The 20,961-nt window shown below is 58.3% G+C and overlaps 1 protein-coding gene across 4 annotated transcripts; it reads left to right on the forward strand.

Moving 5' to 3' along the window:
* Nucleotides 1-734: 734 nt before the first annotated feature.
* KMT2B (lysine methyltransferase 2B) lies at nt 735-20,764 on the forward strand. 4 transcript variants are annotated; one of them, XM_061139048.1, is made up of 37 exons: nt 735-1,097; nt 2,219-2,291; nt 2,527-4,523; nt 4,711-4,824; nt 4,918-5,068; nt 5,337-5,616; nt 5,778-5,833; nt 6,081-6,359; nt 6,655-6,749; nt 7,023-7,121; nt 7,240-7,353; nt 7,482-7,628; nt 7,726-7,821; nt 8,269-8,386; nt 8,911-9,024; nt 9,174-9,358; nt 9,432-9,521; nt 9,605-9,709; nt 9,830-9,903; nt 10,498-10,613; nt 10,709-10,800; nt 10,880-11,017; nt 11,646-11,804; nt 12,043-12,163; nt 12,247-12,325; nt 12,444-12,604; nt 13,623-13,850; nt 13,932-15,228; nt 15,313-15,402; nt 15,480-15,589; nt 18,682-18,819; nt 18,903-18,977; nt 19,083-19,260; nt 19,546-19,653; nt 19,771-19,854; nt 19,966-20,095; nt 20,186-20,764. In XM_061139048.1, the coding sequence occupies exons 1-37, from the start codon at nt 735-737 to the stop codon at nt 20,459-20,461; spliced, it is 8,130 nt and encodes a 2,709-aa protein (XP_060995031.1). In that variant the 3' UTR covers nt 20,462-20,764. The 4 variants fall into 4 exon arrangements, with proteins under 4 accessions (XP_060995031.1, XP_060995033.1, XP_060995034.1 ...); XM_061139050.1 differs by lacking the exons at nt 18,903-18,977; nt 19,083-19,260; nt 19,546-19,653; ... (1 more) ...; nt 19,966-20,095; nt 20,186-20,764 and adding an exon at nt 16,543-16,620 and having other exon boundaries at nt 18,682-18,820; XM_061139051.1 differs by lacking the exons at nt 18,682-18,819; nt 18,903-18,977; nt 19,083-19,260; ... (2 more) ...; nt 19,966-20,095; nt 20,186-20,764 and adding exons at nt 16,543-16,620; nt 16,745-16,886.
* The last annotated feature ends 197 nt before the right edge of the window (nt 20,765-20,961 follow it).

A 20,961-nucleotide genomic window follows, 5' to 3' on the forward strand; every position in this document is an offset into this window, starting at 1 on the left:
AGCAAGCAACTGCGCGCCAAGTTTGAGTCTGGGTCGTCTAGCCCGGGGCTCGAAAGGAACTCATGCTACGGTCTGCTTTCAGCCACCCGACTCCTTCCCGGAGCACAAGAGCCAAAAGGCCGCAGCCCCTCCAGAATCTTCCCTCCACGCCGTACGGAGCGGCTGCCGGGTCAAACTCCAAACTGAGGCGGCCGCCCCTTACCCAGCCCATGCCTCCTGCAGTCGCGAACTTCATCTCCCAGTGTCCCTGAGGGTCCCAGGGTCGAAGGCCCGCTGCACTCTGGGAGTGGTAGTTCACGCGGGCCGCTGGTCTCGACAAGAACAATGGGAGGGGTCTGGGGCGAGAACCACATCTCCCGGAGGCCCGAGAGATGGCTTTCTGGGCCGGGTCAGGCTCCCATAGTCCCAGTTCTCGCGGCCCTAGCTCGCGGCGGAAGGAGCGAGGCGCTCGAACTACATTTCCCGGAGGCCCTTGCGCCTCGCCCTCTCCCGCCGCGACGCGGGGTCTAGGCTCTTTAGGTGCGGTCTAAGGGTGACCAGCCTGCCGGCCTCGGACTCCCGCTCCCGTGGTGCCCCGCGCGGCCGGCCCAGCCCCCGGCTCGTGTCGGCCCCGCGGCGGCGCTGGTTGTTGTCGTGAGCCTAAGCCGCCCCGCCCCTCCTCTGCTCCCCTCCCCCCGGCCCTGCGTACGGGCCGCCCCTCCCCCCGCCTCCCCGGCCCCTCTCACGGTGCCAAGATGGCGGCGGCGGCGGGCGGCGGCAGTTGCCCCGGGCCTGGCTCCGCGCGGGGCCGCTTCCCGGGCCGGCCGCGGGGCTCCGGCGGGGGCGGGGGCCGCGGCGGACGGGGCAACGGGGCCGAAAGAGTGCGGGTAGCTCTGCGGCGCGGCGGCGGCGCGGCGGGGCCGGGCGGAGCCGAGCCCGGGGAGGACACGGCCCTGCTCCGTTTGCTGGGACTCCACCGGGGCCTGCGCCGGCTCCGCCGCCTGTGGGCCGGCCCGCGCATTCAGCGGGGCCGGGGCCGGGGTCGGGGCCGGGGCTGGGGCCCGAGCCGGGGCTGCCTGCTGGAGGAGGAGAGCAGTGACGGGGAGTCCGACGATGAGGTGAGGCAGTCGGAGGCGTCCCCAGCGCCGGGCGGGGCGGAGGCAGGGGGCTTCCATGGGTCTGGGTGGCCCTGAGGGGTGGCGTGGGGAAGCGGAGTCCTTAGGGCTCTTGGGGAGGGAAAGGGCCCTGGAAATTGGCAGGGGAGGAGGTAGGCTGTGTGGAGCTGTCGGTGGAAGAGGCCTCTGAAAGTGGATAGAGAAGCCTGAGCTGCCGCTGAGCACTTCGGCTCGAGGCAGGTCCTGCTGAAGTGTCCTGGGCTGATTTTTCTTGATAGTTGGCAAAGCCAGGGCTGGAGAGATTTGGGCTAGGAAGCTATAGGACTGCATGCCCAACCAGTGGTGGTTGACAGCAGAAGCGTGGCTTGAGTGGATGCAGGCTAGCCTGTGGACCTAGGCTGTGGACCTGCAAGCTGCCCCACCCGGCCTCAGAAGCTCCAACACATCACATTTCACCAGTGCCCCAATTCTTTTTCGGACTAAAGTGGAGAGAGGGGAGAATGGTGGAGGGCTTCCTCTTGCGGGCAGAGGTGGAAGAGATACGGGATGTAGGTGAAACTCGGCACTCGAGCAGGTCTGAGTTCAATTCAGGATTTATCACCAGTCTCTCAGAAAGGGCTCGAAGGTGTGGGTTGTATTGCTTAGGACGGTTTGTAGGCACCTGAGGGCTCACCGCAGGTCATAATATGATAAACTACTTAATACACGCACATGCACACCCCACTTGGGTGCCCCAATTCCCATTTTTCATTCAGAGAGAAACAACAGCTTGAGAGAGTATAGACAGAGGTTCTACTTTTTTCTGAGTTGGAGGATGAGGGAATATGAGGGTAGTGACTACTGCCTGACATAGGAAGACCCTGTTCTGTTCCCTTTGAGCCAGTGGACCACTGATGGCTTGTAGTCTGAAACTGGGGATGCAATTTCAAAATACATTCTGTCTCCATCCCTGGGAAGATATTGTGTATTTTCCCCGCTCACCTTCGAGTCGTTTTAGTTCATTTGTAAATAGGGATACGTTAAGGGGGAGCTGGGGATATTCCTCAATACCTGAGTCTCAGGCTAAACAAGGGCTTTGGCACTGACTGCTGTTTCTCCCCTCCACCCTTGGTCCCCTAAATCAGGAGTTTCAGGGTTTTCATTCAGATGAAGATGTGGCCCCCAGTTCCCTGCGCTCTGCGCTCCGATCCCAGAGAGGTGAGTGATGGGGAAACTCTACCTCTGTAGCTTTATAGGAATGTTACTCTTGCTTTTTATGTCAGCTCTGCCCTGCTCTAGAGTCTCCATCAGTTACCAAGTGTGTTCTGTGTCAAAGCCCCAGCTAGGCTGGGTTGTGGGGGAAGCAGACAAGTCAGAGTCCCTGCACTCCTGGAGTCTTCCTCTGTCTGCAGGGCCAGCTTGACCCATCTCCCCACACCTATTCTCCTTTTAGGTCGAGCCCCCCGAGGTCGGGGCCGCAAGCATAAGACGACCCCCCTTCCGCCTCCTCGCCTAGCAGATGTGGCTCCTACACCCCCAAAGACTCCTGCGCGGAAACGGGGTGAGGAGGGCACAGAACGGATGGTGCAGGCACTGACTGAACTTCTCCGGCGGGCCCAGGCACCCCCAGCCCCCCGGAGCCGGGCATGTGAGTCCTCCACCCCCCGTCGGTCTCGGGGACGGCCCCCAGGACGGCCAGCAGGCCCCTGCAGGAAGAAGCAACAAGCAGTAGTGGTGGCAGAAGCAGCTGTGACAATCCCCAAACCTGAGCCCCCACCTCCTGTTGTTCCAGTAAAACACCGAACTGGCAGCTGGAAGTGCAAGGAGGGGCCCGGCCCAGGACCTGGGACCCCCAAGCGTGGAGGACAGTCTGGGCGAGGAGGCCGTGGAGGCAGGGGCCGAGGCCGAGGCCGGCTCCCCCTCGTGATCAAGTTTGTTTCAAAGGCCAAAAAAATGAAGATGGGACAGTTGTCCTTGGGACTTGAATCAGGTCAGGGTCAAGATCAGCATGAGGAAAGCTGGCAGGATGCCCCCCAGGGAAGAGCTGGATCTGGGCAAGGAGAGGGCCCCTGCTGGAGGAAGGAGCAGAAGCTGGAGGAGGAGGGAGAGGAGGAGAAAGAAGAGGAAGATGAGGAAGAGAGAGCTGTAGCTGAGGAAGCAATGGTGCTAGCCGAGGAAAAGGAAGAGGCAAAGCTGCCGTCACCACCGCTGACTCCTCCAGCCCCTCCACCTCCTCCATCCCTGCCACCCCCCTCAGCATCTCCTCCATCCCCACTTTGCCCTCCCCCCCCACCTGTGTCTCCTCCCCCACCATCCCCCCCACCACCTCGTGCCCCCGAGGAGCAGGAAGAGTCCCCTCCTCCCGTGGTCCCAGCTACATGCTCGCGAAAGAGGGGCCGGCCTCCCCTGACTCCCAGCCAGCGGGCAGAGCGAGAAGCTGCTCGGGCAGGGCCAGAGGGCACCTCTCCTCCCACTCCAGTCCCCAGCACTGCCACAGGAGGCCCTCTGGAAGACAGCCCCACTGTGGCCCCCAAAAGTACCACCTTTCTGAAGAACATCCGACAGTTTATTATGCCTGTGGTGAGTGCCCGCTCTTCCCGTGTCATCAAGACACCCCGGCGATTTATGGATGAAGACCCCCCCAAGCCCCCAAAGGTGGAGGTCTCACCTACTCTGCGGCCTCCCATTGCCACCTCCCCACTGGCCCCCCAGGAACCAGCACCAGCCCCCTCTCCACCCCGTGCCCCAACTCCTCCATCTACCCCAGTCCCACTCCCTGAGAAGAGACGGTCCATCCTAAGGGAACCCACATTTCGCTGGACCTCACTGACCCGGGAACTGCCCCCTCCTCCCCCTGCTCCTCCCCCGGCCCCACCCCCACTTCCTGCCCCTGTCACTCCTTCCCGGAGGCCCCTGCTCCTTCGGGCCCCTCAGTTTACCCCAAGTGAAGCCCACCTGAAGATCTACGAATCGGTGCTTACTACTCCTCCTCTTGGGGCCCCTGAAGCCCCTGAGCCAGAGCCGCCTCCTGCCGATGACTCTCCAGCTGAGCCTGAGCCGCGGGCAGTGGGCCGCACGAACCACCTCAGCTTGCCTCGATTTGCCCCTGTGGTCGCCACTCCTATTAAGGCTGAGATGCCCTCCCCTGGGGCTCCAGCTCCCAGCGGCGGGCAGCAGCCTCACGCTCAGCTGCAGCAGCCCCTACAGGCCCTGCACACCCAGCTGCTGCCCCCAGCACTACCACCGCCGCAGTCACTGCTGCAGCCGCAGTTACAGCTGCAGCCGCCGCCACAGTCGGCGCCGCCACTGGAGAAGGCCCGGATCGCAGGCCTGGGGTCCTTACCACTGTCTGGTGTGGAGGAGAAAATGTTCAGCCTCCTCAAGAGAGCCAAGGTGCAGCTAATCAAGATTGACCAGCAGCAGCAGCAGAAAGTGGCGTCTTTGATGCCGGTGAGCATGGTGCTTTGGCCAGGCCCCTGCACCCAGTCACTTTACCTCCTGTCTCTCAGGACATCTTCTAGTGTTGCAGGGAACCCTCTAAGCCCGTCTTTCCTCTGTCCCCCAGCTTCTTGGGTTCCTTCCCTGGCCCCATTTGTCCTCACTCTCCAGCCTCTGACCCTATTTATTCCCCCACCAGCCCAGCCCTGGAGGGCAGATGGAGGAGGTTGTGGGGACTGTCAAGCAGATCCCAGATAGAGGTTCTGTCAAGTCGGAAGATGAATCAGTGGAAACTAAGAGGGAGAGACCATCGGTATGGAGGGGGGAGAAGGCCCTCTGGGGAAAACTGGCAGAGGGAGTATGAGGGGCAGCTCTCCACAGGTATTCCTGGTTTCTCTTCCCCCAGGGCCCCGAGTCCCCTGTGCAAGGACCCCGCATCAAACATGTGTGCCGTCACGCTGCTGTGGCCCTGGGTCAGGCCCGGGCCATGGTGCCCGAAGACGTCCCCCGCCTCAGCGCTCTCCCTCTCCGGGATCGGCAGGACCTCAATGCGGAGGGTAGGGGCGGGTGTGTTGTGGGGAAGTTTTGACAGCTGTGTCAAATTTGGGGCTAAGCGAAGGAATCAAGAACTTGGGAGAATGGCAGCTGAGTAGGGTGCTTAGGGCCAGGTGGCAAGTGGGTTGGACTGCTAGGTCTTAGAGCGGACTTGGGAATACCTGGAGCCTGAGCATGGTGGGAAAGTGGGGCCGGCTGAATGGGAGGTCAGGGGACTGGGGTAGAACTCCTGTGCTTCGTGGCTCCATCCCCACCTCTCCACTGCACTAGATACATCATCAGCATCTGAGACCGAGAGCGTCCCATCCCGGTCCCAGCCGGGAAAGGTGGAGTCAGCAGGGCCCGGGGGAGACTCAGAGCCTGCAGGGTCTGGAGGGACCCTGGCACACGCACCCCGGCGCTCACTGCCCTCCCATCACGGCAAGAAGATGCGGATGGCGCGGTGTGGACACTGTCGGGGCTGCCTGCGTGTGCAGGACTGTGGCTCCTGTGTCAACTGCCTGGACAAGCCCAAGTTTGGGGGCCCCAACACCAAGAAGCAGTGCTGTGTGTGAGTAGCTGGGGCGCAGGCTCCATTCCTACCCATGGTTGTCAGTCACCCAGGCCTCCTGCCCCAGCAGAGCAGTGGGATTGGCATCCTTGTGGAGAGCTTCCTCTCTTCCCCCAGACCACCAGTCCCCTACCCTGGTGACGTGCTGCTCCCCTCCCCAGATACCGGAAGTGTGACAAGATAGAGGCACGGAAGATGGAACGGCTGGCCAAAAAAGGTAACGAGGCTTGAGAAGCATTTCTTTACACAGTCTTACTGAGATGCATGGTATGGAGGAAACCATGTCTTTCTCTGCTCTCTTTTCCTTTATCTTTGCAGTCCACCACCTTTGTCGTTTTTCCCATTGCGCACTTTTGTATCTCCTATACTTGTTCTCTTCTGCCCGCTTTTTTCTGGCTTTTCTCCATCCTAGTGTCCATGTCCCTGGCTGAGCTCAGATCCTACTAAGTCCCCTGTTCCCACAGGCCGGACGATAGTGAAGACGCTGTTGCCCTGGGATTCCGATGAATCTCCTGAGGCCTCCCCTGGTCCTCCAGGCCCACGCCGGGGGGCGGGAGCTGGGGGGCCCCGGGAGGAGGTGGTGGCCGCCCCGGGGCCCGAGGAGCAGGACTCCTTCCTACTGCAGCGCAAGTCAGCCCGGCGCTGCGTCAAACAGCGACCCTCCTATGATATCTTCGAGGACTCGGATGACTCAGAGCCCGGGGGTCCCCCTGCTCCTCGGCGTCGGACCCCCCGGGAGAATGGTATGAATTGTTGCTGCTTTCGCTATCAGTCCTGTGTGTGGAAGGGTTAGGACTCCCCAACCCAAGGCTCTGTCAGTCTTCAGGAGAGTGACTGAGTGAAGAGAAGGGTATGGTTTTAGTGGGCAGGGAGAACGGGTGCCGGAGGTTTTCAGTAGGTTATTGAACAAGGTTCAAGTCATTTTCGTGGACTTGGGCTCATTAAAGGCCTGGGGATCCGGAAGTCACGTGGGGTGGTAAAGGAGGGGGGATGGGGCAGAGAAGAGGGGGAACCTCACCACTCCTGTGTCCTGCCTAGAGCTGCCAGTGCCAGAACCAGAGGAGCAGAGCCGGCCCCGCAAACCCACCCTGCAGCCTGTGTTGCAGCTCAAGGCCCGAAGGCGCCTGGACAAGGTCAGCATAGCCCCACACCAAGAACCTGAGACCTGTGTAAGGCATGGCTCCATCCCAGGGAGTTTCCTGACAAGTCAGGGTCACAGGCTCACCTGAGTGCTGTAGTGTGTCCATGCCAGAGGACAGGCCCTGGGTGGGTGAAGCAGGCGTATCTCTCTGGAAGGTCAAGTAGGACCTAGGCAAAAGGCAGGTTGGCGTAGGCTGGAGAGAGGGCAGTGAGAAGTTGGTAAAGGGTGGGGCTGCAGCCCTCTGAGCACCACTGTCCCTCCCTAGGATGCTTTGGGTCCTGGCCCTTTTGCCTCTTTTCCCAATGGCTGGACTGGAAAACAAAAGTCTCCAGATGGTGTGCACCGGGTTCGTGTGGATTTTAAGGTATGGTTTAGGGTGGTGGGAAGAAACGTGTTGGTTACAAATGAGAACCCTGGTCTTTAAGTTTGGGTCTTGCTATGTTCCTGGCTGCTCCCTGATTCTTCTTCATCTCTTCCCTCAGGAGGATTGTGACCTGGAGAACGTGTGGCTGATGGGTGGCCTAAGCGTACTTACCTCTGTGCCAGGGGGACCACCCATGGTGTGCTTGCTGTGTGCCAGCAAAGGCCTGCATGAGGTTGGATCCTTTCCCCTTCAAGTCTCTGTTAGCCCTGACTGCCTGGTTTTTGGGCCCTCTCAACAGGGTCATCCTCCCTGGCTTCCTGGCCCCTCACTCTGCCCATTGTTCACTCTCCCCACTCCTAGCTGGTGTTCTGCCAGGTCTGCTGTGACCCTTTCCACCCATTCTGCCTGGAGGAGGCCGAGCGGCCCCTGCCCCAACATCATGACACTTGGTGCTGCCGCCGCTGCAAGTTTTGCCATGTCTGTGGGCGCAAAGGCCGGGGATCCAAGGTTTGGGCACAGGGGCGTGGCAGTGGCAGCCTGGAGGAGAGGGGTGTCTCTGAGCCGGTGGGTTTTGCCATTGCTGTCTTTCTATGATATCCTATAGCACCTCCTGGAGTGTGAGCGCTGCCGCCATGCTTACCATCCAGCCTGTCTGGGGCCCAGCTACCCAACCCGGGCCACACGCAAACGGCGCCACTGGGTGAGAGATGAGGCCCCCTCTCCTGGCTGTGGAGCGCTAATTAATGCCGCCACCACCCCAGGACTGCTCTAGGCCAGGGCTCTTGGGGGTGGGAGGGTGGAGGTCCTCTTAAGAGTTTGATAAACATCACATGTCCTCTTCAAGAATTTCGCACAGACGAGATTTCTGTGCAGAATTTGCATGTAATGGTTTTACAGGCTCATGGATTCCGTAGTCCCTTGCTGTAGCGTCATCTCTTCCCGTCTCAGTCTGCCAGTCTCCCCACTTCATCTCTCTCCTGCCCTGCTGCTTTCCCTCTCCATCCTCCTCTTCACCTCTCCCACACACCTGTTCTCCTTACCCATTCTTCCGCATCCGTCTCATGCCCACTCCTCTTTGCCCCTCCCCACTTTGCACTGCTCCAGCCTGGTGTCTGGTTCTCCCCCTAACATTGCCCTGCCCCCCCAGATCTGCTCAGCCTGCGTGCGCTGTAAGAGCTGTGGGGCAACTCCAGGCAAGAACTGGGACGTCGAGTGGTCGGGAGATTACAGCCTCTGCCCCAGGTGCACCCAGCTCTTTGAGAAAGGTGGGGACCTGGCAGGGGACCGGGGCCCCGGGGGCCACCGGGGAGTGGGCCAGGTTCCTAGACAAGCAGTTGGAGGAGATACTCTTTGCTAGTATTTCTCCACTCTCTTCTACCTCTGGAGCCTTTCTTTCCATTCAAAGTACTCTTTTGTAGGAGCCCTTCTAGTACTTGGAGGGACACGGCCCCTCCAAGGGCAGTGGGAGTGGAGGGCTTGGACCCCACTCTCATGGTGGTCCTGGAAGTACTTCCTAAAACCTTAAGTCTCTGCTGAGCTATCTGAAGACATGGGCTTCCTCATTGGCTCAAGCAGCAGGTTTAGCAAGGCTCTTTGCATTGTGAGGCCTTGGGGCTACACAGTTAGGAGAGCAACCTTATCCTTAGCCAGCCTTTGGGGCGTGGTAGGGACCCAAGTGGGGCAGGACAGGGCAGCTCGTGCAGCAGTCGTGGGCCAGCTGGCCTCCATGCCAGGCTGCTGAGGGCAGCTCATGGCACCAGCCCCTCTGACTTGCGTTTTCTTGTTCCAGGAAACTACTGCCCGATCTGCACACGCTGCTATGAAGACAATGACTACGAGAGCAAGATGATGCAGTGTGCACAGTGTGACCACTGGGTGCACGCCAAGTGTGAGGGACTCTCAGGTGAGTGGACGGAAGACTGGGGTGTGGCCTCAGCCATGTCCTGCCCTTGGCCGCAGGCTCTCAGGGGACAGCAAAATATTCTTAGTGACCTGGGGCGGTCTAACTTCCACGTCACTGAAACCATTTTTCCCTTTCCTGGGCTATTCTAGATGAAGACTACGAGATCCTTTCAGGGCTGCCAGACTCGGTGCTGTACACCTGTGGGCCGTGTGCTGGGGCCACGCACCCCCGCTGGCGAGAGGCCCTGAGTGGGGCCCTGCAGGGGGGCCTGCGCCAGGTGCTTCAGGGCCTGCTGAGCTCCAAGGTGGCAGGCCCACTGCTGCTGTGCACCCAGGTCTGTGGGCCAGGATAACTGGACGGGAGGGGCCCGGCCCAGCACGAGCCCTGCTGACTTCCCCTCTTTGCAGTGTGGGCAGGATGGACAGCAGCTGCACCCAGGGCCCTGTGATCTGCACGCTGTGAGCCGGCGCTTCGAGGAGGGCCACTACAAGTCTGTGGTGAGTGGGACACTGAGGAGCCGCCGCGTGCCTGGGGGAGAGGATTAGCGTTGGGGCTCAGGTCCTGACAAACCCCCTTACAGCACAGCTTCATGGAGGATGTGGTGGGCATCCTGATGAGGCACTCTGAGGAAGGAGAGATGCTGGAGCGCCGGGCTGGAGGCCAGACCAAGGGGCTCCTACTGAAGGTGAGCTCTTTGGGGGCTGCCCTGAGGTTGGCTTACATGGTAGCGGGGAGGAGAGTGGGTTCCTGCCCTCACCACCTCTCCTGGGGAAGACAGTTCTCATTCTGTTAACCCGATCCCCAGCTGCTAGAGTCTGCGTTCGGCTGGTTCGACGCCCACGACCCCAAGTACTGGCGACGGAGTACCCGGCTGCCCAAGTGAGCAAGGCTGGGTAGCAGGGGGGGAACCAGGGAACGAGGGCAAAGGCAGGGGCACCTGGGAATCCAGGGTCCAGCTGGACTGAGAAGAGACAAGGAGCAGGCTGAGGGTCTTGGAGGGCGGTGGGGCCAGGATGAGAGTCCCTCACGGTTCCAGACGAGCAGAGACTCGTATTGTGTGGTTAACTCTGACTTTGGGTGTACATTATGCAAGGTGGTGTTGGGGACAGCAGTGGGCAAGCCATGTTTGAGGGGTTGGGCAGGCACTGATAACCTAGACAGTTAGGGCTTTGATGGGGAGGCCCAGGGGCTGTGGGAGCCCAGAGGAGGTGCCTGCCTAGGAGCCTCAGGCCTGAGACTTCCCAGAGAAATGACATCTAAGCTGAGAAGTGGAGGAGATGTATTCTGGGCATGGAGAACAATATTTTATGTGGCAAAGGAGGCACAAGAGGGTCTGGCTTGTTTGGAAGGCTGAGAGAAGTTCCACATAGAGGACAGAGGGGGTCATGGCATAATCAGGTTGATACCATGGGTGGGCCCCAGTCCAGCACCCCTCTGTTAGATGTGTCAGAGGCTGACCCTGCCTGTCCACAGCGGAGTCCTTCCCAATGCTGTGTTACCCCCATCCCTGGACCACGTCTACGCTCAGTGGAGGCAGCAGGAACCAGAGACCCCAGAATCAGGGCAGCCTCCAGGGGATCCCTCAACAGGTACTGGGCAGTTGGGGCTAGAAACTTGATCGCCTAGTTGGTGGGCCAGGCTCCAGGTCCTCATTCTTTGACCGTCCTTCCCACACCCCTTCCAGCTTTCCAGGGCAAGGATTCAGCTGCTTTCTCACATCTGGAGGACCCCCGTCAGTGTGCACTCTGCCTGAAATACGGGGATGCGGACTCTAAGGTGAGGGCTACTGCATGAAGACCCAGGTTGTAGGGTCTGGTATCTGACTCCTCCCCTCACACCACGACTCTGCCCCCAGGAGGCGGGACGGCTCCTGTACATTGGGCAGAATGAGTGGACACACGTCAACTGTGCCATTTGGTCAGCCGAAGTATTTGAAGAAAACGACGGCTCCCTCAAGAACGTGCATGCTGCTGTGGCTCGAGGGAGGCAGATGGTGAGGGCGCGGGCCTGGAGAGGGGGCAGTTCTCGGGGGCTGGGGTGGGGCCCAACTCCAGTAGAGACAGCTCTGGTTTCGCGGTTTCTGCCACAGTTTGTCCTCGGTGCCTGTTTTGGCTGTCCAGGACTCTAGTGCTGCAGCGAAAGCAAGTCTTTTCCTATTTGTGCTGTCTGGTTTAATACGGGTCTGAAGCCTGGGAGACTAAAAGTTAGATGATCTCCTGTTACTAAGCTTGTGTGGCATTTACCTCTTACTCCATCCCTGTGAGGTGAGGTGCTGCGTGGGAACCCCTCTGTGGGTTGCCGTCAGCTCACCCTCAGGAAGTAGGATGAGAGAGGCCTGCCACAGCGGGCAGAGGTGAGGGTTCAGTGAAGTAATACGGGCTCCATGTTAGAACAGCATGAGGAAGCCTTAGCTCCTGTTATTTTTCTTCCTGCTACAACTGTTTCAAGGAGTCCGCACTTGTTTTGATGTGCGCCTGGGCCTGGATGCCACTGGTGGGGAGGGAATGTGCCGTTGTTCTGTGAGGTGCTAGGCTCGGCAGGGGCCCAAGGGAGTCTTTGAGGACAGCGATGCTGGGTGTCAGGCCCTGGCTTCCTCGCTTAGCAACCCCTTCTGCCCGTAGCGCTGTGAGCTCTGCCTGAAGCCTGGTGCTACGGTGGGCTGCTGCCTCTCCTCCTGCCTCAGCAACTTCCACTTCATGTGCGCCCGGGCCAGCTACTGCATCTTCCAAGATGACAAGAAGGTGTTCTGCCAGAAACACACAGACCTGTTGGATGGCAAGGTGGGCCCTCACCTTGGGGACGCAGTGCCCCACTGCGCTCTCCTCTTCCTCTCAGGGAGCCTGTAGCCCCTCGGGCCTCACCCAGCTGCCTCTTAGTGTCCTTTCCTTGTTCCCTTACCCTCCGCCCTCAGTCATTTAGTCAAGCCCCTTGACTGACCAGTCTCTGGAGCGAGCCTTCCCTCACATCCCCCTCACCCCCTCACCAATCCAGCAACCCCATTTGCCACCCACCTCCCAGGAGATCGTGAATCCTGACGGTTTTGATGTTCTCCGCCGAGTCTACGTGGACTTTGAGGGCATCAATTTCAAGCGAAAGTTCTTGACGGGGCTTGAACCTGATGCCATCAATGTGCTCATTGGTAAGCAGCTTGCTCTCTCCCCTCGTCTTCCTGACCCTGCCTAGGCCCGCTCTCCTGACCTCTCCCACCCACCTATACCATAGGTTCCATCCGGATCGACTCCTTGGGCACTCTCTCTGACCTGTCAGACTGTGAGGGACGGCTCTTCCCCATTGGCTACCAGTGAGCAACCCAAGGGGCGTTGGTGGGGCTGGGGGCCTCCAGGGCTGGATCTTGTTTCCCAAGTTGTCCTGACCCTTTTGTCCCACACACACCCCCCCCACCAACCTTACCCCGCCAGGTGCTCCCGTCTGTACTGGAGCACAGTTGATGCTCGGCGGCGCTGCTGGTATCGGTGCCGGATCCTGGAGTATCGGCCGTGGGGGCCAAGGGAAGAGCCAGTTCATCTGGAGGCAGCAGAAGAGAACCAGACCATTGTGCACAGTCCTGCCCCTTCCTCAGGTACGGCCTTGGAGCTCACGCATTTTCTTCCCCGAGTGCTGCCCTCCGCAAACAGCTACCCACCAAGCCTTGTTCTCCTGTGCCCTAATGAAATCCCAGGATGTTTGCCATTGTTCTGTTTGTTGTAATGATGGTAGTTTAAGATTAATTTCATGCCAGGAAGTGAGGAGAGAGGTGTGCACTAACTGCTCGTGAGGTTGGCAGCTTCTGGACAAATGTAGGGAGCATTTATGGCCACCGGACTTGGGGCTCCGTGCTTGTGTTATGCTCCCCACAGCCCCTTGAGAAAGGGATAAGCTCCTCTGTACATCCCAGAAAGGACATAGGGGCGGAGCCAGGATTCAACCCTAGATCTCCTCATTTCCCAATCTGACACCCTCCCCTCCATGCTAGCGCTTAGGGCCAGTTGGCAGGAAGCACAGAATGGGCTCAAGGACTGGTAGCCCACTGGGAGGAGGGAGAGATGTGGATTGTGCTTGTGGGCAGGGTGTTTGTTCTGGGTTGGAGCACAACATGGAGAGAGGGGAAAGAGGGTACGGCCATCCTGGCTGGAAACACGGGAGTGTTGGGAGGAGGCGGCAGAGATCAGCTTGTACAGATTGGGTGGAGCCAGGGAATGGGGCGCCACAAGCGCCAGGATGGGGTGGTTGCGTTTGATGTGGCTGGGATGTGCAGCGCAAGTGAGAAAGTGGTAGGACTGGCCATGCTGGAGGGAGGGCAGTACCCTGCGTGGGGCCTGAATCTGGGAGAGAACAGCAGGCACCCAGAAAGTGAGGAAATGGCAAAGGATGAGTGAGGGGGGGCTCACAAAGGGACTCTGAGCCATGTGTATGGGGAGGTTTTGCAGAAGCCAGAGAGGTTTGAGACCTGGGCGATGACTGGGAACGCAAGCACTTTGTGCCAAGGTCAGGGGCCAGACGGAGAAGGTGTGAGTGCCTCAAAAGAATGAAAGGTGTGTGAGCAGAGGCTTTCACAAGGAGCCCCCGCCACCCACGATGCCATTTTCTTGCCTCTCTAGAGCCCCCAGATCATGTGGACCCCCCGCCAGATACAGATGCCCTTATCCCTAGAGCTCCTGAGCACCACCCATCCGTTCAGAACCCGGACCCCCCACCTCGGCTGGATCCAAGCAGCGCCCCTCCTCCAGCCCCCCGCTCCTTCTCGGGGGCTCGAATCAAAGTGCCCAACTACTCACCATCCCGGAGGCCCTTGGGGGGTGTGTCCTTTGGACCCCTGCCCTCCCCTGGTGTGTACCTGGAAGTCCTGGGGAGGGGTGGGGCAGGGTGAGGCAGGAACTCCTGGCTGACACCAACCCTTCCCCCTACAGGAAGTCCATCTTCTCTGACCCACCACATCCCTACAGTGGGAGACCTGGACTTCCCAGCTCCCCCGAGACGCTCCCGTCGCCCCAGCCCTCTGGCTTCCAGGCTGCCACCTTCACGGCGGGCCTCTCCCCCTCTCAGAACCTCTCCTCAGCTCAGGGTGCCCCCTCCTACCTCAGTCGTTAGAGCCCTCACACCTACCTCAGGGGAGCTGGCTCCCCCAAGCCGGGCCCCGTCTCCTCCACCACCCCCTGAAGACCTGGGCCCAGACTTTGAGGACATGGAGGTGGTATCAGGACTGAGTGCTGCTGACCTGGACTTTGCGGCCAGCCTGCTGGGGACTGAGCCCTTCCAGGAAGAGATCGTGGCTGCGGGGGCCGGGGGTAGCAGCCACGGGGGCCTGGGGGACAGCTCAGAGGAGGAGGCCAGCCCCACCCCCCGCTACGTCCACTTCCCTGTGACTGTGGTGTCTGGCCCTGCCTTGGGCCCCAGTGCCCTCCCCGGAGCCCCCCGCATTGAACAGCTGGACGGAGTGGACGATGGCACCGACAGCGAGGCCGAGGCGGTCCAGCAGCCTCGGGGCCAGGGGACTCCTCCTTCAGGGCCAGGAGCAGGCCGGGCAGGGGTCATTGGGGCTGCAGGGGACAGGGCCCGACCTCCTGAGGACTTGCCGTCAGAGATCGTGGATTTTGTGTTGAAGAATCTAGGGGGGCCTGGGGAGGGGGTTGCTGGACCCAGAGAGGAGCCCCTCCCCCCAGCACCTCCCCTGGCCAATGGCAGCCAGCCCCCTCAGGGCCTGCCCCCTAACCCAGCTGACCCCACCCGGACGTTTGCCTGGCTCCCTGGACCCCCAGGGGTCCGGGTATTGAGCCTGGGCCCTGCCCCTGAGCCCCCGAAACCTGCCGCGTCCAAGATCATCCTCGTCAACAAGCTGGGGCAGGTGTTTGTAAAGATGGCAGGGGAGGGTGAACCTGTCTCACCCCCAGTGAAGCCACCGCCTCTGCCCCCTCCCATGCCCCCCACAACTCCCACTTCCTGGACTCTGCCCCCAGGACCTCTGCTGGGTGTGTTGCCAGTAGTAGGGGTGGTCCGCCAAGCCCCGCCCCCACCCCCCCCTCCGTTGACGCTGGTGTTGAGCAGTGGGCCCCCCAGCCCGCCCCGCCAGGCCATCCGTGTCAAAAGGGTGTCCACCTTCTCTGGCCGTTCTCCACCAGCGCCTCCACCAAGCAAGACTCCCCGGCTGGAGGAAGATGGAGAGTCCTTGGAGGACCCCCCCCAGGGTTCAGGGCCTTGTGGCAGTGGGTGAGTGAGTGTGGCCAGGCTGTGGAGTGGGAGAGAGGTGGGCAGGGGAAGGCACTCAGCTTTCTTACGGTGCCCCTACCCCAGGTTCAGCCGAGTGAGGATGAAAACGCCCACTGTGCGTGGAGTTCTCGACCTGGATGATCCTGGGGAGCCCACTGCGGGGGAAAGTCCGAGGTGAGTGGCCAGCCTCCTTTCCCAGGAGGCTCTGGTACTGCTGTCCTTTCCTCCTTCTGACAGGTCTCTTCTCACAGGCCCCTCCAGGACCGGTCCCCTCTGCTGCCACTTCCTGAAGGTGGTCCTCCCCGGGCCCCTGAGGGTCCCCCTGACCTGCTGCTTGAGTCCCAGTGGCACCACTACTCAGGTAGGGACCAGCCTCTCCCTCTCACTGCCTCCCTCCCCCATGCTTGTCTCAGCTGAGTAACTGGCATACATAATTGGTTCACTTTAAACACTTCCTGGGTGTTGCACATTGCACACTCAACGTGGATACAAGCCTGAGGCAGGGTACTAGCGTTGCAGTGATACCCTTAGGAGCTTGTGGTCTGTGGCGGAAATAGACATATGCCTGTCCAGTGTCCCCTAAAGGTCAAGGAAGGGCTTCAGAACTTCGTGTGCCAGGGTCAGAGGGTTAGGTACCTAGTAGAGCCAAAGATGGGGTTCTGGGGATCATTCAGAAAGGGTTCAGCCCACTTGACACCCAGAGGAAGGGCAAGAGCAGTAGGGAAGTCAGAGGAGAATGGTGTCCAGAGGCTCAGGGAAGGCAGTAGTCGGTCATCCCAACTGCTGCAGAGGACACCATGCACGTGGGCTCTGGGAGAGGTGTACTGTCTGTGCAGGTAGCACAGGGCGGGGAAGATGTTGTGTCAGAGTCTAAAACTGAAGACAGTGGGTGATGAGGAAGCCAGAACAAAGCCCAGTCACCTCACCGAAAAGCTCAGCTGAGAGTCTTGGGTGGGGGGGAGGGTGAGACAGACTTACAGGGGTTTTATGTGAGGACTGTGAAAGCAAAGGCAAGAAGGAAGTTGAATGGGACTCCTGGATGGAAAAGGAGGTGGGAGGAGGTGTGGCAGTCAGGTTTGAATTGGAGACCCCTGAGACAGGGAAGGACAGGAGGAAGGTGTACAGGCATACCTCGTTTTATTGCCCTTCACTTTATCACATTTTTACAAATTGAAGGTTTGTGGAAACCCTGCATGGAGCAAGTCTTATCAGCATCGTTTTTCCAACAGTATTTGCTCACTTTGTGTCTCTGTGTCACACTTTGGTAATTTTCATAATACTTTAAACTTTTTCATTATCTGTTATGGTGATCAGTGATCTTTGCTGTTACTATTGCAAGAAGATTACAACTTGCTGAAAGATGATGGTTAGCATATTTTAGCGATAATTAAGGTATGTACATTGTTTTTTTTTAGCCATAATGCTGTTGCACATTTAAGAGACTATAATGTAGTGTAAACATAACTTTTATATGCCCTGGGAAACCCAAAAGATTTGTTGACTTGCTTTATTTCAGTATTTACCCTAATGCGGTGGTCCGGAACTGAACCCGCAATATCTGCGAGTTATGCCTGTACTTGCAGAGATAATGAGACATCAGGATGCAGGATGGGGCACTTGGAGCAGTTCTGGCTGATGGACTCAGTGAAGCTGGAAGGGCAGTGCTCTGCTGGTCATGGAGGGCAGGGGGAGAGGGAGTGGGCTCCAGCCAAGTAAGCTGGTAATTGAGCAGCCCAAGGCTCAGAATTTCTTGTGGCCCCAGTCCTGTTGGAATGTGTGGATTTTCTCATTATGTAGAGCTCAAATGCTGAGTAAGGAAGTGGAGCGAAGTGGACTGAGACTTTAGCTGAAAGGCTACTTACAGGGTCAGAGATGGCATAAGGAGGTGGTAGTGACCATGACAGACAGGGCCCTGCCCATAGGGACCAGACACATTTTGCTAGAGGAAACCGACATGTAATTAGCAAGTGCACTTCAGCTCAGAATGACCGCTGTGAGAAAGAAGCCAGTGAGAGTGTGCCTGGGTGAGGCCTCTGTCTACAGACTGATCTGTGTAGCTGTGTTCAGGGAACGGAATGGAAGTGAGAGTGGAGAAAGCCGGAAGAAGTCAGAGGAGGACCCTGGGTCACTTGGAGGCTTGGCGATGATGTGGGTCACACAGCAAGAGTTAGGTTTAGTCTTGCTTAGGACCAGAGGTTGGGCATGTGGGCAGGTTGACCCAAAGAAGTTATGTGGGAAGAAAGTATGGCCATGTGAGTCCTGCCTCTCCTAAAATGTGCTCCATTCAAAACATTTGCCCCCATCCCACTCACCCTAGGTACAGTGGTCGGGCCTCAGTTCACATCCTGCTTGAGCCAGTAGCATCATTTGCTGCATGGATCCCTCCCTCCTTGATGCACTTCCTCTCCTGGCTTCCAGCCCTCTCCTCACCTTTGGTCATGCTTCATTGTTCTAGCCTGTCAACTTTGGTGTGTCCCAGGACCCTGACCTTGACTTCTCGATCTCTACTTATTCCTGAGTTCTCTTGTCTATCATCCTGGCTCTAAATCCCATCTCTAATTCTGATAGCTCCCAAATCACTAGCCAGGCTCCTGTATCCTGCTGCCCGCCTGCCATCTCTGCCACAAGTTGAAAGGGGAGGTTTTCTAAGAGGGATCTCTGACTGTGTGTGTCCTAAACTGAGTTCTTGACTTTTACTATAAACTTGTTTCTCCCTTACCTTTACTACCTCAGTCAGTGGCCGTTGTATCCTTCCAGTTGTTTAGACTCCACACCTGGAGTTGTCCTTGACCCTCCTCTTTTTCACATCCACTCACCTATGTTAGCTAGGCTTTCTGTTCTAGCTTTAAATTCTTTAGCCCTTGAGAAGTCCCTCATAATGTACATATACTTGATTCTGTGAGTATGGGCTTTTTATAATACTATATAAAATGGGGTGCACATTAAAAAATTGTTGTTTAGTCAATAAGTCATGTTAATTTGTGACCCCATGGACTGTACTCCAGCAGGCTCCTGTGTCCATGGGATTTTCCAGACAAGAATACTGGAATGGGTTGCCGTTTCCTTCTCCAGAGAATCATCCCGACCCAGGGATCAAATAGACGTCTCCTGTTTGGCAGGCAGATTCTTTACCACTGAGCCACCAGGGAAGCCCACTTAAAAAAACACATGTGCAAAATAGTTCTCCAGTATTTTAAATTTTGTGTGAGATTCAGAAGAATGAGGCATTTGTGATAGACTGAATTTGAGTGAGCTGTGAACATGTCCTGCAGAAAAGGGACTAAAAACAATGTCCATTCTGTAGGATTCATGGGCAAATATTGCAAGAGGAAGGCCATTAAATCTAGTAACTGTGCTTATACCCGAGGAGGAAGGGAAGGCAGAGGGGAGCCAGGGACGTTTGAGTCAAGGAAGGGTGACCCTCCCCAACTCTGATCTGCTCCCTGGGACCAGGTGAGGCTTCAAGCTCCGAGGAAGAGCCTCCATCCCCAGAGGACAAAGAGAACCAGGCCCCTAAACGGGCTGGCCCACACCTGCGTTTCGAGATCAGCAGTGAGGATGGGTTCAGCGTAGAGGCAGAGAGCTTGGAAGGTGAGTTGGGGATAGCGTTGACAGGGAGGGGAGATGTTCGATAGAACATTATCCTGACAGCTCTGGCCCTGCCCTCTCCCCAGGGGCGTGGAGAACTCTGATTGAGAAGGTGCAAGAGGCCCGAGGGCATGCCCGGCTCAGACATCTCTCCTTCAGTGGTAACCGAGGGGGGTCCACAGGGATGCTGGGAGCTAGGATGACTCCCAGTTGACAGGATGGGCCTCCGACATGACCAGTGTGTCTTCACCGTTGACTCTCCCCAGGAATGAGTGGGGCAAGGCTCCTGGGCATCCACCACGATGCTGTCATCTTCCTGGCAGAGCAGCTGCCCGGGGCTCAGCGCTGCCAGCACTACAAGTTCCGCTACCACCAGCAGGGAGAGGGCCAGGAGGAGCCACCCCTGAACCCCCATGGGGCAGCCCGCGCTGAGGTCTATCTCCGGTGAGAGGTCTGGGGTGTGGCGCCTGGGTCTGGGTAGTCCTAGAGGAGTTCTCAAGGGTGGGAATTTAGTCTGCACAGATTGGAAACTGAGGTCTGAGAAGACACTAGGCTACTCCAGAAGTTGTTTCTGGAGACCACATCAGAAGAATGAACCCCGTCTTTTCCCTTTTGCCGTGTCTTCAATAGTAGCAGTATTCTTCCTGCCCCCCCAGCAGCAGGCCCAGGCCAAAGAATAGATGAAAGAATGGCTACGAACCTCCCTCCTTTTCTCCCTCCCACCTGCAGCAAGTGCACCTTTGACATGTTCAACTTCCTGGCCTCCCAGCACCGGGTGCTTCCTGAGGGAGCCACCTGTGATGAGGAAGAGGATGAGGTGCAGCTCAGGTCAACCAGGTATGGGGGGCAGGCCGGGGTGCTGGGGGTGAACTGGAAGGGCCCAAAAGAGAGTAATCGGGGCAAGAGAAGTCATTTCTCGGTACCGGCCTGTGTGACACTGCCATCCCCCACCAGACGTGCCACCAGTCTGGAGCTGCCCATGGCCATGCGCTTTCGCCACCTCAAGAAGACATCCAAAGAGGCTGTGGGTGTCTACAGGTTCGTGGGGTTGTGGGGAGGATGCCCCTTGGGTGGACAGGCAGGTGCCCTGGTCAGGGGCTGCCTTGGTTCGGTCCCCCTGACCTCCCCCTTGCCCATCCTACCCTGCAGATCTGCCATCCACGGGCGGGGCCTGTTCTGTAAGCGCAACATCGATGCCGGCGAGATGGTCATTGAGTACTCTGGTATTGTCATTCGCTCTGTGCTGACTGACAAACGGGAGAAGTTCTATGATGGGAAGGTAGGCTCTGCCAGGCCATGGGAATGAGGCAGCTGAAACAGGGCGGTCCATGGGAACAGAGCCTCTGACGTCCCCACCCTGTCCCTGTAGGGCATTGGGTGCTACATGTTCCGCATGGATGACTTTGACGTGGTGGATGCCACCATGCATGGCAATGCCGCCCGCTTCATCAACCACTCGTGTGAGCCCAATTGCTTCTCTCGAGTCATCCATGTGGAGGGCCAGAAGCACATCGTCATCTTCGCCCTGCGCCGCATCCTGCGTGGTGAGGAGCTCACCTATGACTACAAGTTCCCCATTGAGGATGCCAGCAACAAGCTGCCCTGCAACTGTGGCGCCAAGCGCTGCCGTCGCTTCCTTAACTGAAGCAGTGGCTGCCTGCCACGCCCCCCGCTGCCATCTTGCCCCTAGCCTGGGGGCTCCCTCGTCCCTCCTAGAGCATCTCACCCCCACCCTCATGTTCAGGGTGGATGTGGGCCTGCAGGTGGCGAGGGCCCTGCCTCCACCCCTCCAGCCCACCCAGCAATCGCCCCCTTCTTGCCCTGGGGGCCCAGGATGTAGATATTGTACAAAAGTTTCTAAATCCCTTCTTTTCTATGCACTTTTTTATTTAAGGGAGTGGGATCCCAGGTGGGAACCCCCCCACAATAAAGTCTGTCAATGTTTGGAGAGGTGGTCTTCCATTTGTATGGTGCTGGGGGCAGGTAGGACCTCATGTTTCTCTCTGCCCCACCCCCATCCTGAGCCAGGGAAGCCCATCAGCCTGAACAGGTAGGTAAGAGGGCATGGTTCAGAACTAAAATTGTGGGGTCTCTTAAGGCTCAGAGCTAAATACAGTAACTCTTCTGGGTTAGAATCGAACTAAG

The sequence above is a fragment of the Dama dama genome, chromosome 4, assembly GCF_033118175.1.
Source record: "Dama dama isolate Ldn47 chromosome 4, ASM3311817v1, whole genome shotgun sequence".
Classification (NCBI taxonomy): domain Eukaryota; kingdom Metazoa; phylum Chordata; class Mammalia; order Artiodactyla; family Cervidae; genus Dama; species Dama dama.

Bases quoted from the DNA above. Each gene is read 5' to 3' on its own strand.
- KMT2B (XM_061139048.1), top strand. From the start codon at position 735: ATGGCGGCGGCGGCGGGCGGCGGCAGTTGCCCCGGGCCTGGCTCCGCG. The intron at 4,524-4,710 runs GTGAGCATGGTG...TTCCCCCACCAG, and splicing joins AAGTGGCGTCTTTGATGCCG to CCCAGCCCTGGAGGGCAGAT. The intron at 15,403-15,479 runs GTGAGTGGCCAG...CTCTTCTCACAG, and splicing joins ACTGCGGGGGAAAGTCCGAG to GCCCCTCCAGGACCGGTCCC.